Source organism: Petaurus breviceps, unplaced genomic scaffold (genome assembly GCF_028583685.1).
Source record: "Petaurus breviceps papuanus isolate PSGF00001 unplaced genomic scaffold, PetGlider_PUasm1.0 688, whole genome shotgun sequence".
NCBI lineage: Eukaryota > Metazoa > Chordata > Mammalia > Diprotodontia > Petauridae > Petaurus > Petaurus breviceps.
In genome coordinates, this window is record NW_027186457.1 from 24,146,231 (window position 1) to 24,163,697 (window position 17,467).

Here is a 17,467-nt window from a genome sequence, read left to right on the forward strand (position 1 = left end):
CCCCCCCCACCCGCCGCCTGCAGCCTCCGCCGCCTCTTCCTCCTCCCCAAGGCGGCGGGCGCCGGGCCGGGCCGGCGGGGCCGCACTGCGCATGAGCGGGAGCCGGAAGCGCCGTGAGAGCAGCCGCCGCCGCCGAGGCCGCCGCCGCCGCCGCCGTCCATTCGCTGCGGAGCCGGGAGGAGGCGGAGGCGGCGGGGAGGAGGAGGAGGCGGAGGAGGCGGAGGAGGCGGAGGAGGGGAGGAGGAGAGGAGAGGCCTGGAGGACACCAACATGGTGAGGAGGCGCCGCGCCTGCCTGCCCGCCCCCGGCCCGGCTCCGCTTCCCGCCCGCCGCTGCCGCCACGCGAGGCCCGAGGAGGCGTCGGGCCTAGTCCGGAGGCCCGGCTTTGGCCGAGGCTGCGGGAGCCGCGGGGCCCTGGCCCCCAGGGAGCCGCTCCGCGGGGCCGGGCCGGGCCATTGTGTGCGCGCCCGGGGGAGGGGGGGCGCGGGAGCGAGGCCGGCCGGAGCCCGCCCTTCGCGGCGCCGTGCCCAGGGCCGGGAGCCGGTGCAGCCCAGAGCGGAGCGGGGCCGGGCGGAGGAGCCCAGGGCGCCGCGCCGCGCGTGGGGGCCCCGGGCGGGAGTGGGCGCGGGCGGGGGAGGGGACGTTTGACATTGTCATGCCGCGAGGGTGAGTGTGCGCGCGTGTGTGTGGGAGGCCGAGTGCGCGTGTGCGGCTCGGAGCGCCCGCACTTGTCCGGGCCTCCTGGGCAGACAATGCCCGGCCGGGCCGGGCCGGGCCCCGGGGGGCTCCCGCCCCGGGAGGCGGGGGGCCGGCGCGCGGCAAAGTTTGTGTGTCTGGATTCATCCCTTGTGTCAGCGCCCGCAGACTGAAGGGCCGATTGTGTGTTGTCAGACACTGGCGCGTATTGTCTTGTGGGAGACTTCTGACACGTGGGCGGGTCGTGAAGTGGGGTCCGGGGCGTGGGGGGGGGCGCGGAGGGCTCCGCGCCTCAGGTGTGCCCGCCTGCTTCCGGGCCCGGGCCACTCGTGGGGACCCCCGCTGAGCGCCGCGCGGGCCTGCGCGCGTGTGTGCGTGTCTGTGTGTGATAGACGCTCCACACACACACAGACACATCTGTGCTTGTCACCGCTGGATGGTGCGTGTGTGCGCGACTATGTCTGATAGGCTGTGTTAGCACACGGTGTGTGTGATGTGGTGGTGTATGACACGCACTGTGGAGCCCTAAAGTGTGCTGTGTAAGCACAGAACACCAACTACAGTAGCATAAGACAAGTTCTGTGTAAGTCTGTAGCACATGTTAACATGTAACAGAGTATGTCAATGCAATTATATTATTATATAGCATATACTCAGTGTAAAAATATGCCATATAAGTACTACATTAATGCATGAAATGCATAAAATACAAGTATATGTTATTTGTTATATGTACTGTACATTATAATACATTAGTATATAAAAACTATGTGCCACATATTAGTATTATGGTAGACATTATATCATAGTGTATATTACCATATAACACATTAGTATGTAAGATGTGCTGTTTATTACTATGCTAAAATTGTTATATGGGGTGTGTATGTGCATAGAAAAATACATCCATGCACATATGCACATACTTTTGGTGACAACAAATTATTAATTTTGAAAAAAAAATTTTGATGGATTAAATCCATACCACTAGAGCCTTTTAGTACATACTACATAAGGTTGCTATGTTGTTTTCACTAAGCTATTAATATAGCATAGGTGCTAATGGATGCTATTAAATAAGGATCTTAAATGTCATGCTACCTACTTCCTAAGCAGTATCTGTGTGCATTCAGATATTATATCTGAATGCACATAGATACTGTTTGTTTAATATTAAAGTTCAAAAACCGCTTATTCATTTGATCATCCTGTTATGGCAATTCCAGGATTTTTTTTCCATCAATAATAAAACCCATGAAGCAAATAACAGTAAGCTGTGTAGTCTTACAGTTAGAAAGAAAAGTGTAATGGTATCTTTTTTGACTCTCACACCAGTCTTGTGAGTAGTAGTCGAAGAAATACCTCCATTTTACCAAAGAATTTGAAACTCCGAGGTTTTGACTTATCCAAAGTCACAAGTCAGTGTTGGAACCCTGGAAAACTAGTTGTTGGTTTTTATTTATAAATCTAGTGCTCTTCATGTTTTGCTGTACTCTGCCTTACCACTTATCTTTGATAGCAAGAACCTTCAAAGCATGAAGTTTTAGTTCTTAAATCTTCCTGTTGAAATTTCAAATGAAGCCAACAAAGGGCAAGTGCTAAAATACCTAGAGAAAAAAAAATAGTGTATTTTCATGGCTTTATTGTGTTTTTTTGTTTGTTTATTGTGAATATGAAGGATAGGCAAGCATGAATAGGTCTGGATGAGAGCACAGATCCATTCAAACAAGATGATATTTCCTCTGCTAAAGTCCTCTGGTCTTCATCAGAGAGTGTGGGGAGATGACCTCAGGTTCTTGAAGGCTGTGCCAGCAGAATCCTATCTCTGTGGTTCTACCACTTGGGAAGAACTTCCAGAATGGGGGATGGACTTCATTACATAGTGGTTGTGCCACTAGCTGAGTTCAGAAGAGACTAATCCCCAACAGATTGACAGCAAGTACAGTACATTTTTTGGCCATAACAACTTTTGGTCATGAATTTATTAAGCACTTGCTGTATTCCAGGCACTGTGCTAATAATAATCACTGGGCATACAAAGAAAGGCAAGACCATATACAGAGTTCCCAAGAGCTTGTTTGGTCTCCCACAATGAACAGATAACAGATCCTTGAAGGATGGTGGCTTCTCAAGTTTATTGATAGCATAATATATATTTTTAGCAAAGGAACAATCTTGTACTCTAAAGAATACATGAAGTTGTTTTTTTTTTATAAATTGGGATAGTCAACTTTGATAAGTTTCAAATTGTGACAGTTTTACAAATGTTAGATTTTACTTTCAAAATAGTGATGATTTGGTGTAGTGTAAAGAATGCTGACCTGGGAATGAGAAGACCTAGAGTCTGGTCTCAGTCTACCACTAACCTGACCCTGGGGGTTCACTTACCTTCCTTAGGTCTCAGTTTCTTTGGCTATAAAAATGAGGGGAACCAGGTGATATATCAGGCCCTTTTTAGCTCTCAAATTCTTTAACCCTATCTGTAAGTCTGTGAACTTTACACTAACTGTTGTAGCTACAACTGATATTCCTGTCATATCCAAATCTTTTTACTTGCTTTAGATCTTAAGATTTGGTAGGAAAATGATATTAGAAAATTAAAGCGTTAATACTTGTTTTAATCTAAATCCTTTTTTTATTCAAAGAAACCAGATAATGATCTGAGTTAAATAATTCAAATAGTGTTATATTGATGAATCATGTGATTATAAATTAAGGTTTAGATACCACATTTTTTGAATTAGTTTTAATGACTTGGTTTTAAAAATCAATATAAGATGAAACATGGATTTTTTAATTACCAGAAATTATATATCCAAATGTGTATCATCCTTTCCAAAACTATAACTATAGGAGGTTATAAACCTGTATCAGGGATGAGATTTTTCACTATTGATGCTATTCTGAAGGGATGTATTATAGATTTTTGGAAGGTGATCCCAAAGGAGCCATTCCAAAAGTGTTTTGAACTACTTTCAATATATGTATTGATATATTTATTAAAAAGTAGTCTCATTCTTGCCCAAAAGTATACATTATACATATATTAAGGCCAACTTGGTATAATGAAAAATTAGCTTGATATGATGAATAGCATTGAATTTGGAACCAGAAGACCTGGTTTTAAGTTCCAGCTGCTACTTACTACTTGTATGGACTCTAGGGCAGTGTTTTGACCTTTAGTCCTCAGTTTTCTCATCTGTAAAATGAGGAACCTCTTTGGCCTCTTTCAGCTCTAAATTGATCTTTGTTCTGCTTTCTCATTGTCCTATTATGAAGTTTGAAAAATAAACAGCAACCCAAAATTAGTCTGTTCTGTTAGTCTACACAAAGCCTCTATTGGAATCATCATTCCTTACTACTGATAATTTAGTCATGTACTCACTTATTAACTAACTGTAAGGTTGCAATAAAATATGTTGAATTTGATTTAATAGCTTATATGGTGGATCTCCACAAAAGTCCTACTTTTTGCATTGTGAAGTAGATGTGATCCTAAACCCCCAAAGGATATTGCATTGGAAGGCAAGCCTAGGCAGGTGCATCCAAACAAGAGAGACTTCAAGTGTGGCTGCAAGAATGGGTTGTGGCTTGGTCATGGATGCAAGGGAGTACCAGTTTAGCCAAGTTTGAAGAGACTCATCACAGGAAAGTTGGCTGTCCACTAAAGGAATTTTTCCAGCCACAAAAATTCATGAAGATGGACTACACTAAATCCTAGCAGGTTTGAGATGTGAATGAAGGTGGAGTGGAGATGGACAGTAACTACATGGATAAAATCATGGGTCCTTGAAATATTTGAACATACACATTAGTGAAATAATTTTTGAAAATAGATCTTAATCAAATTATCAGTTGCATTGTATAGAGAAAAAATTCAGGTAACAGGATTCTTGGCATATTTTAAATTACATTTTGGATTTTTTTAAAAAAATTTATTTTATTTATTTAATTTTAGTTTACAACATTCAGTTCCACAAGCTTTAGAGTTCCAAATTTTCTCTTCCTCTGCCCCCCCCCTCCAATAGCAGCATGCAATCTGACATAGGTTCTACAAATACCTTCACATTAAACATTAGTCACGTTGTAAAGAATTATAACCAATGGAATGAACGAGAAAGAAGGAACAAAACAGAAAAGAGAAAGAGCAAGTAGTTTATGTCAATCTGCATTCAGACTCCGTAAATCTTTCTCTGAATGTGGATTGCCTTTCCATCATGAGTCCTTTGGAGTTGTCTCATAATCTTGCATTGCTGAGATGAGCCCAGTCTATCAAAGTCAGTCATCACAGATATGATCTGTCTGTAATTGTGTACAATGTTCTCCTGGTTCTGTTCCTCTCACTCAGCATCAGTTTATATAGGTCTCTCCAGCTTATTATGAAGTCTGTATGCACCTCATTTCTTATAGCACAGTAGTACTCCATTACATTCATATACCACAACTTGTTTAGCCATTCCCCAATTGATGAGTATTCCCTTGATTTCCAGTTCTTTACAACCACAAAAAGAACCACTATAAATATTTTTGTACTTTTGGGCCCTTTTCCCACTTGCATGATCTCTTTGGGATACAGCCCTACAAGTGGTATTGCTGGATCAAAGGGTATGCACATTTTTATAGCCCTTTGGGCATAGTTCCAAATTGCCCTCCAGAATGGTTGGATCAGTTCACAACTCCACCAATATGCATTAGTGTTCCAATTTTCCCACATCTCCAGCATTTATCATTTTTCTGTTTTGTTATGTTAACCATTCTGACAGGTGAAATGTAGTACCTCAGAGTTCTTTTGATTTGCATTTCTCTAGTCAATAGTGATTTACAGCATTTTTTCATACAATTATAGATAGCTTTAATTTCTTCCTGAAAACTGCCAGTTCGTATCCTTAGAACATTTATCAGTTGGGGAATGACTTGTATTCTTATATTTTTGACTCAGTTATCTGTATATTTTAGTTGGATTATTTTAAAGAAAGCTTTATTCATAGTTCACATTCTTTTTGAAAATGGACATCTAAGTTGTTATACCTTTCCTGCTACCACTTTGGGAAAGTGAGTTAAATCTCACTTGAGTAGACAAAACCTACTGTTCTACCAAAAAAAGTACTTTGGGCAGGTTTTTTAAAAATAAAATCCTTAGTTGTTCTCCTATTAAAATCTGTACTCAGAAAAGCTGACTTTTTATGCAAATATCCTTCTTATAGAGGTGCTCTTCGAGACTGATTTCTGTGTAATTTCTTACCATATTGAATGGTGACCTAATTCTTTTTTGATAACAAGCCAAAATTCTTTGGGCAAAACATTTTACTTAACTGCAAAAAACCCAACCCTCCCCCCATTTATTTATTTATTTTTTGGCGCATGTAATTGTAAAATGTAAGCTTTAGTATTTTTTATTCTAAATGGACAGGCCTTAACTAGCATTGAGTTGGTTATTTTCAGATTATATTTGTCATATACATTTACCCAAGTAGAATGAAAATATAAAGCTTCATTTTTCAAATTGGATATGTGTTTCTCTTTGTGGCAGGATTAGGTATGACATTTGATGAAGAGATATATAGCTCCAAATAGGATTTGGTTGCTGTGTAGACACGAAAATTGCTTGAGTAGAACTAAGTAGCCAGTTTACCTAGATATACTTCAGTTTTTTGGGTTGGCTTTTTTCTCTCCAGCAAAAAAGAGGAGATACTTCTTTGAAACACTGTTATGTATGTGTATATATATATATATATATATATATATATATATACAGAGAGAGAGAGACAGAACACTAATCACTGAAATAGTATAATTTTAAAGTAATCTTTTGTAATTTTTCTGTATTAATATGAGTTTATTATTTTTAAAAATTACTCAACACTGACCTCAGAGATCAGTGGTTCAATTAAATGTTCATTGTATATGACATTTCTAATATTTGTATGTTTCAATTCAACTTAATTCAGCAAGCATTTTAAAATCAAGCTTCTGCTGGGCACTGAGATTATAGAGGCAAGAACTGAGGCAGCCCCTAACCTCAAGGAACTTAATTTGTACTGGGGTGGGGGTGGGGGTGGGGAGGAGAAACAGCATATACACAGATAATTAATAGTATGTTGAAAATAAAAATAAAGGTATTTGGGGTGATATCTGAGTAGTAAATTGACTATACCCCAAATATTTCAACATAAACAATTGTTCATTTTCTAGGAGCTGATTGTACAGATTGTAAAACAAACTGGTCTGTTAACTTCTCTTCCTTTCTTCCTTTTGTTAATTAAAACCTTAGATAGAGAGCATGGTCATGGGAAAGGGAAAGTAGCCAAACTTGTCAGCTAATTTTACCACTTGCTAGAAGCTCTGCTAGAGAATTTATTGTGGGGAGACAGTTGAAAATAATTGTAGGATTTTCTAGCTCAAGCGGGGAATTTACAGATTCTTTACTTCAATTCCCTGTTTTTACATCTGAGGAAACTGAAAGTTAAAAGGATTTTCTTTATTTTGCTCTTGGCCCTTTGCTGGTTCACATATTACTTATATGAAGGTTTATATGGTATACTTAGCATATTGGAGGTGATACAGACCTGTCCCACACAGAATTCTGACACTGGCCAACAGTGTGGATCCCCAAAGATCTCAGCAAGCCAAGACAATGACATTTAATAGGACTAAATGGAAAAACCTTCGTGGGTTCGAAATAATCTGCCTTCACAAGTACAGGTCGAAGAGGCATGACTAGGAGCTAGCTTATGTGGAAAAGATTTAAAGTTTTTAGTGAATTGTAAACTTAAGTGATCATAGTGCAGCATGGGAACAGTATTCAGAATGGGGGGGTGATCGTTTCACTGTTTTTTGCTACATTTTAGGATGTACATAGACAGGCGGCATGTAGGAGAGGAAGGATACTGGCATGATAAGGGGCCTAATTTGTTATACAAGAAGAAAAAGTGGGTGTTTAGGCTGCAGAAGAATGTATTAACTCTTCAAGTATTTAAAAAAGTTGTCGTGGTAAAAAGAGCTTTGTTATGTTCTGTTTTACCCTGGTAATCAGACATAAAAGAGTAGTTTGAAGTTGTGAAAAAGAGACTTGACTTTAAAGAAAAACTTGTTAGCATTTAAAGCTGACTCAAAGCAGAGCGGGGTACTTTGGGATCTGTTCCTCTTTACTACAGGTCTTTAGGTGGAGAATGAGTGATTACTATATGGAATTATAATTTTTGGTTTTATATCATCAAAGTTTCCCACTTTATCCCTCCCTCTTTGCTTCCAGAGAGTCAGCTGTAATTATAAAGAATAAAAAAGAGAAAATAAACAATTCAGAAGAATTAAGGAATACGTTGGAAAAAGTCTCGCTTTGTATTGTTTGTTCAGTTGTGTCTGACTCTTTGTGACTCTGGATTATTTTTGGCCAAGATACTGGAGTAGTTTGCCATTTCCTTCTCCAGCTCATTTTTGCAGATGAAACTGAGGCGAACAGGGTTAAGTGACTTGCCCGGGGTCACCCAACTAGTAAGTATCTGAGGCCAGATGTGAACCCAGGAAGATGAGTCTTCTTGTCTCCAGGGCCTGCATTCCATCCACTTGTGCCAGCAAACCTATAGTACCTATTTCCCCACCTTCAAAAGAAGGTGGTGAATGCCTTTTCATATCTCTTCTTTGGAATCAAGCTTGCTTATTATATTTTCACAGCAATCAGTTTTGATTCTTTTATTTTGTCATTCATTTCACTTATTATTGTCATCGTTTTGTAAATTATCTTCCTCCTTCTGTTAACTTTGCATCAGTTTTTGTAAAGATTGAATAAATTTCTAAGTGCTGGTGTAAATTTCTAAGTTCTGTTGAGTCCCGGTATTTTAAATTACCACTCCTTATTATGTGGAATACATGTAATAGAAGTCTCCAAAGAATTAAAAATGATTATCACCTAAGACTGTAGAATGAACAGGACATGATGGAGTCCGGAGGCTGCCACATATAACCAGTAAGGACCTTTGAAGAAAAATAATAAATGATGTCATTGAGAAGCGTGACAGGATGGGAAGATGCGTTGGTCCAAAAGTGAGGGCAAGGGATGAGTGGTTCAGAGCCAGGGAGCCCTGAATATACTCATAGTGTTGAGAGCTCAAGGAATGCCTCCTGTACTTGCATGCTGCCTTTGGGGATACACTTATGGGGAAATATAGGCAGCAGTTGTTAGCATCATTGAAGAAAGCTCCTCAATCTGTGAGATCACAGATCTATTTGTGGATGCCAACTTCTACCTCCATTACTACAGATAATCCAAAATTAAGGAGAATGTTTGTCATACTACGTTTTTACAGTGAGGACTTGGGCTTTTTTTTTTTTTTAATAGCAAAGCCAACATTCAACTTCTGGTGCTGAGCATCTTGAATAAATGCTGTATACTGCATAAGAGTGCTCTTTGTTGTTGTTGTTAAGCAATGCTTGTCTTAATGTTAGTTATTCCATATATGAAATCATCAACATGAAAGAGGCTCCCAGTCCCTTAAAGCTAAGCCTTTGGGCAATCTTATAAACAAACAACTAAGTTTGTGTATAATGTAACATTTCTTAAAGGGTGTAAAGTAAATTCCTAAGTGCATTGTAGAAAGTTCAAAATATCTTTGTTTTGAGTGAAATTGTTTTTTTCAGGTATATTGCTACTATACTTTGTAACTTTGTGTACTACAATGACATTGTGTGCTTAATGTATTCTTTTTTGATTCTTAGTAACAGAACAATTCAGCCTTTTTGAAAAAAAAGTTAATTTAGGGGCAGCCAGGTAGCACAGCAAGTAAGAGCACCGGCTCCAGTGTTGAGAAGACCTGGAGATCGAATCCCGGGCTCAGACACTTAGCACCCACCCAGAAATAACTGGCTGTGTAACCTTGAGCAAGTTACTTAACCCCGATTGCTTTAAAAAAAAAAAAAGAAAAGAAAAAAGTTAATTTCAACTATCATTTACAAATGTGAGTTGTAGAAAATTCCTTTTTTTTTCTTTTTTTTTGAGGAGGGAAGGTAAGGCAGTTGGGGTTAAATGATTTGCCCAAGATCACATGGCTAGTTTTGTGTTAAGGGTCTGATTTCGTATTTGAACTCAGGTCCTCCTGACTCCAGGGTTGATGCTCTATTCACTGCGCCACCTAGCTGCCCCCTGTAGAAAATTTCTGAATGAATTCAGCTTGTGCTTTTTAAAAAGCAAACATTATTAGGGTAATTATTAAATTAAAATAATTATTTAATTTTGTTCTAAGTCTTTTATATCTAAAACCAAAACTTTTTGTTTCTCCAATACATATTTTCCCCTCAGTTTTGGTTTCTACCCATGGTCTCATCTGTAAATAAAGGCTTTGTAGTTTAGGGCTGCTAAAGTCACTTTCAACTCTTAAATCTATAATCCTGTTATCCCATGATTTTCTGTTTTTTCTGTTTTTTTTTTTTTTTTTTTTTTTTGGAGGGCAGTTGGGGTTAAGTGACTTGTCTGAGGTCACACGGCTATTTTTTGTGTTAAGTGTCTAAGGCTGGATCCAAATCCAGGTCCTCCTGACTCCAGGGCTGGTGCTCTATTCACTGTGCCACCTAGCGGCCCTGCCATGATTTTCTGTCTTCTCTGGATCTCAAGCCTCTTTATCTTCCCTGTTAGGCTTTGATTTTTCTGTCTCTGAACATATAAAAACAGATTGTATTCACTTGTTTTGTTGCCACCTGTTTTTAAAATGGATTTATGAAAGGCCTGTAAACACATTTTCTCTTCTTTGATTTTGCATTCATCTACAAAATATTAGACTTTTTGTAGGAGATTATAGTTAGTTTCACTTCTAAGTGATCCCTCTAGGTAGTCATAGTTAAGGAATGCTACTTTCTTGTAAATTAAATATTGAAAATTGCAAATATGTTTTTATTTACCTTTATAGCACTTGGAAGGGTTATTTCTGCATAGCTCTGTTGGCCTCCTTTTACTTCTTTCCCTTGAGCTTTTCCCCCTGCTTTTTTAAGGATTCTTTGAAGGTACAGAGGAGGGAATACCCTACAACCATGTTCTTACTTTGCCCTTTCTAGACTGGTAGCTCTGAAACAAACTTTTGAGGGTTTAGAAATAGTTAACAGTTTTCTCCTTTGGCCTTGACCTTCACATTTGAGAAGACTTCAGATAGGTGAGTGATTTTTGATGAAACAAGGCTTAAATTTGATACTTGACTACTTAAGTGATCTCTGTATATCAAAAATAAGATTACAGGGCTTAACTGTACTTATTTGAAATATTAAATATTTTGTTAATATCAGAATAAATATTTACATTTTTCTGAGGTCACTTAAGGTTTTTTAAAAATTATTACAGACTTTGGTGGGGGGATGGGAGTGGGGTATGTACTAATGTCATTTGAATCTGGAGGTAATTGGAATAAAGTTAGAAAATTAATTCCTTTTAAAAAAACTTTTTAGGTCTGGGCATCTTTATTTCCTTCTGGTGGTTCTAAAAAAGAAAGATGAAGCAGAGCAGGGTGAGCAGCTGTAAATTTTAGTCACAAAATTTAGAAATAATATTTAAGATTGGCGTTAGGGTATGTTTTATTTTTATAAGTATCATGTATTGGCATCTTTAAAATTAATTCTTACTTGAAAATATTAGGCTTTAGTTTATTGGGAGACTTATCTTTTGTGAATGTGAATGCATGCATATGTGTGCATGTTAGAATGAAACCTAGGTGAGAAATTAGTAAATACTAAGAAGAGTAATAAATACTATTTAATTATTTCTATCCTTAATAAAATAAATTTGATCATTTTGGTGGCAATAATATGTTTGCCATATCTAAAGTGTTTTTCACTTCTTCACCTTCATCTTTTACTCTTTTATGTGATGTTTATACTACTTTAAATATAAAATGTTAAAATTTGATGTGATTGAATATTAATTAAAATGTACTGATGGCCTTTTTGGTTTTTACAAGTTAGTGGATGTCTGCCCGTTCCAAGTTATTGTAGTATTTATTACTTTGTTAGTCTTTGGTAGAGTTGAAATCAAAGCTGTGTTACAGTTAACAAAGTATCCCCTATCTTCTTGGCAAGACAGTAAAAGAAACAACATGATCAAAATAGGTCTTATATACATTTGTATCCTTACTATTGTATTATATATTTGTTAATATTTGGATAATCTTAACTAATTTAGTACCAAAAGTTATATTATCTAATTTGGTGACTGCTCAAGCATATTCACACACACACACACACACACATTCTAGATTAATGGCACATATTATATTGGGCTGTGCTAAACTTTAATAGCTGTGATACTCTTTGTTGTTAAAAGTTTGTTTATGCCAGACTTGTGATTTAAAAAAAATATTAATAAATAAGGTATTAACCTTTACCTTAACACCTCTTTCCAGATTAACTGAAATGCCTCTTCTAGCTAGCTCCTCCTCCCATTTCCCAGCCTTAATTTATAAGGAAGTGCCAGATTCACCTTGCCTGTTTATCTCAGGGAGAGTGGAGTGCTTTCTGCTAGATTCTCAGGAGACTTTTCTCCATGACTCTGGAAATGAGTGTATAAATTTTGTTCACCAATTTTGAAGGTAAAAGAGAGGACAAGCTCTGTACCTGACCCAAAATTTATTACATTGACTCAAGACGGTAAAGTAGAATTCAGCTACTCTATCTACTGTATAAATATATATTTTTAAAAATTGTTCCAGGTTCTGGGAGTCATCTGGGAAATGGAGGGGGGGGTGTGTGGAGGGAGGAGAGGTATGAACAACATCTTTGCCAGAGTGAGGATTGTCATTTGGCTTTCGAAGAACCCATTCTCCTCATCCAGTGCCTTGCTAAGCAATAGTTAACATAAGTTAATAGTTAACAATAGTTTACTTCCTCAGTAGCTATTAGAGAAGAAGATAAAGAACTTAAAGCCTTTTTAATCAATACTGGCCATATATTTTTTACACCTGAACATTTTAATATAAAATATTACAATTGTCCACCCCTCGAAATAACAATCCTTGAGAAATTTGCATTTGAACACATTAAAACATATTGAAATATATTGTAATGGAATTGGAATTTAATGTAACATAATCTCTTCAAATACTTTGAACTGGTTGTGTTTAGTTATTCATTTCTATGATTTAAAAAATCTTTATAGGTAAGATTTTTCTTTTATTCCTCAAATCCTCAAATATTTTGCTGTCTGGGAAGTCATTAATAGATTCAACAGATCCATTTTGTCTTGCAAAGTCAATCAGTCATCTAACATCTGCTATGATCCAGGTACTTGGCTAAGTGCTGGGGATACCAAGGCAAAGTGAAATAGTCTGTGCCCTCAAAATGCTTATGTTCTGTCAGGGGAGAAGACATGTATATACATAAGTTTGTGTAGAATATATACAAGGTAAACACAAAGTAGTTTTGGGAGGGAGGGCACTAACAACCTGGGGGATCAAGAAAGGCTTCATGTAGGTTTGTTCTTGAGTTGAATCTTGAAGGAAATGAATGATTTTAAGAAATAGAAATGAGGAAGGAGTGTAGTCCAGGCTTGAGGGAATGGCCAATGCAGTGGCATAGGTCAGTCAGTCAGTATTTATTAAATGCCTACCATGTGTTAGGCACTTTTGTAAGTACTGAGATATAAAAAAGGGCAAAATATAATCCCTTCTGTTAAGGACTTAACATTCTTTTGGGGGAGACAGCATGCAAATAACCATGTACATACACCCAAGCTATAGGATAAATTGAAGGGCAGAGAGCAGAGAGATGGAACTAAGATGAATGAAGACTGAGATAGACTTCTTACAAAAGGTGGGACTTTAGTTGCAACTTTGAGATTTTAATAAAGCCAAGGAAGGCAGCAAATGGAGATGAGAGATTTCCAGACAAGGGGGACAGCCAGGGAAAACACTTGAAATTGGAAGCTGGAGTGTCTTCTTCAAGGAACAGCAGAGAGGTCAGTGTCACTGGACCATAGAGGAAATGGAGGAGAGTAAGGTAAAGAAAGACTTGAAAGGTAGAAAGGAGCCAGATGATGAAGGGTTCTAAGTCAGAGAATTTTATATTTGATCCTTGAGGTAGTAGGGAGCTACTAGCACATAGTGAATTAGGGAGGGAGGTGTTAATATAAACCTGTGTTTAATGAAGATTAATAGCTGAGTGAAGGATGGATTGGAGTGGGGAGAGACTTGAGGCAGAGAGATCAGCAAGCTATTGCAATAGTCCAGGTGCAAAGTGATGAGGGTCTGCATCAGGGTGGGGACAGTTTAGGGGAGAGAAAGGTGCATATCGGAAAGAATTGAAAATAGAAATAACAGCCCTTGGCAACAGCTTGAACATGGAAGGAGAGAGTGAGAAGTGGAGGACAGTGGCACTTTCCCAGTGATGGGGAGGTTAGGAAGAAGGTTGTGCAGAGGGCTGCACAGATCGGCTCAGCTTTGCCCATGTCAAGTTTAAGATGTTTCCTGGGAGGCCAGGTAGCACGGCGAGTAAGAGCACCAATCCCAGTGTGGAGATCACTTGGGGGATCGAATCCAGGCTCAGATACTTAGCACCACACCCAGAAATAACTGGCCATGTAACCTTGAGCAAGTTACTTAACCCCGATTGCTTAAAAAAAAAAAAAAAGATGTTTCCAGATAGAGTGTAGTTTGTGAGGATAAGCAAAGAAGGCTGGTTTGGCTGGACTATAACAGATTACTAGAAGGAGAGCAGTGCATAGACATTATCACTATACAGGGCCTATTGACCAACATACTATCTTAGAGATGATGAGGAGCTGCTGGGGTGTACAGCCTTTACTCAAGTCTAAAACAAGGGGCTTGGATTCCATGACCTGAGGTCTCTTGCACCTCTATATCTATGATCTTATGAATAGGAGGATGATGTGGTCAGACCTGAGTTTTAGGAAACTTCCTTTAGCAGCGTGAAAAGCAAATTGATTTCAGTAATGAGGTTGAAAATCAATGAGCACCTTCACTATGTGTAGTGGCTTTTTGGAAGAGAGGAGCTAGACACGATGTTGTAGAGGCAGAAACGAGATTCGGCCACTGAATGTACAAAAGTGACTTAAACTATGCTTTCCTTCCTTCCTCCAGCAAGCAGGGATCAAAAGCTGTAGAGTGCAAAGAACAGGATTTATTAAAGTATATAAAAACCAGGTTTTTTTGTTTGGGTTTACAACTAACCTTTGAGAAACAAATGACATCAAATGAATAAGAATGGATTATGTATTTACATATATATGTGTATTATGTCTCTGTCTCTATATCAGAGATATTTTTAAATGAAAGTCAAGGCAACCAAAGTCTCTCCCTATGGACAAGGATTTTGTCTTCCACTTTGGTGCTGGGATACCATGAAATATCCTCATACACATTACCTAGTGATGACTTAAAGCTACGCCACAGTTTATGAGAAAAAAACCTACTTACTTAACATGAGTTAACAGTGTGATATGGTAGTTAGAAAGAAATTCATGAAAAAAAAAAAAACTGATGTGCTCCCCAGATGCATTAATAAGAGTGGAGTCGCCAGGACAAGAGATATCATAGTTCCTGCAACATATACTCTTTGATCATCTTACCTCATCTTAAATATGTATTTTTTAATTTCTTAAAATATAAGCTCTACATTTTGAAAAGACTGTTGTCAAATTACTGGCATGTTGGGGAGACTTGAAACCATGTCTTATCAGTTACTTAGTCTATACAAGGGAAGTCTTAGGGAAGATAAGGTAACTGTCTTCAAGTTTAGAAGACATGTAGACAAGGAATTAGGTTTATTTTACTTCTTCTCAGAGGGGCAAAATGAAGAGGAATAGATCAAAATTGCCAAGAAAGGTTTTAGTTCAATATTTTAAAAAAGGGTCTTCCTAACACTTCTGGAGATGTCTCAAAGTGGAGTGGGCTGCCTTGGGAAGTTGGGAGGGCTTAAGTAGATAGAGACCAGGTGACCATTTATTGGGGGGTGTTGTAACAACCAATTCCTGTTCAAGTAGGGATTGAAACAGAACCTGAGGTTTTCCCCCAGCTTTAAAGATATTATGATTTGAAATTAATAGCAGGAATTTGTTTTTCAATCCTAGTTATGGTCTGGGATGAATTTGCATTTGTTTTAATTTTCTTCAAATTCTGGATCAAAAAATGTTTAAAGTATTTTCAGTATACTTTGCTTAGGGACAAATACATTTTATGAATGTATCAGTTGCACATTTTCTACTATGAAGATTGAAACAAATAAGTTTTCTTGGTTAATTCTCTGAATTAAGTAGAAATTTTAACTAATACTTGTTCTTACACTTCCATCTCCCTGCAACCCTCTCTCCCTCCCTCCATAATATTTTAGTATAATGAGTATGAAACTCTTAAAATTCTGGGGAGAAGGTGCTCTACCAAAATGTAGAAAACTTCAGAGAGGTATTTTGAGATGTTGGATATGTAAGTGGTATCCTATGGTTCCATGTATGAGAATACACATTGAACTCTTTTAAAAACTGCTTTCTGTCATTTTTAGAACAAGTTAGGAGGATATCTAAGGGTCACTGCTGGCATGTTGCTTATCTCTGAAGTAGCCTCTCTATAAAGTACTTGAGGAGAGGATTGGTAATTTTACCCCAAATGAGAAGCTCCCTCCCCTTCTATTTTCAGCAAAACCAAATAACCCCTTCAAAGGTAGGGTTGCTATTGAAATTTAATTTGTTTAGCAATTAATAATTATACAGCAGGAACATCACTTTTTAAGAAGAGAAGTCAATTTCAGACTTAGTCATGAGCAATAATGGTTTTGAGGGGGAAAATGTATAATTAAACCTTGTTTGAAGCATATTCTATGTTAAGTCACATATATTTAATGTTAGCATTAGTTTTTATCTATTTGATTCTGGGAAGCCCTTTGGCTTTTCATGTTTTGTGAAAATGTTTTGAACTTTGACATTTTATTGAAAAGTTCAAAATGCTTTATAAATATTTATCCACAGGGAGCAGCATAGTTTAGTGGAAAGATCTCTGAACTGGGCTTCAGACCTGGATTCTAATCCTGGCTCACTATCACTACTTAGCTGTGTGACCTTGGGCAATGAGAAAGAAGATCTTTGGTCTAAAGAGACCAATATGGATTCCCAGGGAACTCTCCAACCAACTTAAATTTTAAAAAGACATATTCAGAAGATGGAAACAAGGGCAGGTAACCAAGGATGAAATACAAAAGTGTGGACAGGGGCAAGATTCAAAGATATGTCAATTGATTACATTTGGCCAAATCTAGAAGCTGGAATTGAAAAAAAGTGTAAGGTCTTGAACATGATTTACAAAAATCAACTGGAAAGAGGCAAGACTGTATTCAGCTGAAAAAGATTTGTAGATAATAGGTGACTTCAAGCAGTATTCATATCACACTGTCAAGTGGTGTGATATGATAACTAAAAAATTAACATGATTTTAGACTTTATTCAGTAGCGTGATGCCCATGACAAGGAGTGGTATATAGAGGGTTAGCTTTGGAATCAGGAAGACCTGTGTTCAAGACCTCTCTGACATATATCAGCTACATGGTCACAACCTGCAGGACTGCAGGTACATATGTATGATTAAATTTCAGCTGCTCTGTATTAGCAGAGGGTGTTTCTACACTCTTGAAATCACAGACCTAGACCAAAAAATATGTCCAGGACTAGAATACTGAGACAGCGTAGCTGTGCTTTGCCCTTGTTAGAACATATTTGGAGTATTGTGTTCACTTTTAGGAAGCAATTTTAAGGACATTGACAGTCCTAGAGAGTGTCAAGAGTGGGCTGACTAGACTG

General features: G+C 38.3%; 1 protein-coding gene across 1 annotated transcript in view; it reads left to right on the top strand.

Annotated features, from left to right (window-relative positions):
* The first annotated feature begins 110 nt into the window (after nt 1-110).
* The window catches only part of DCUN1D1 (defective in cullin neddylation 1 domain containing 1), a 41,011-nt gene continuing 23,654 nt past the window's right edge, over nt 111-17,467 (top strand). Inside the window, exon 1 of the mRNA XM_069104794.1 lies at nt 111-273. Within this exon, the coding sequence (XP_068960895.1) occupies nt 271-273 (3 nt within the window). The 5' untranslated portion in view covers nt 111-270. The remainder of the gene's footprint in view (nt 274-17,467) is intronic.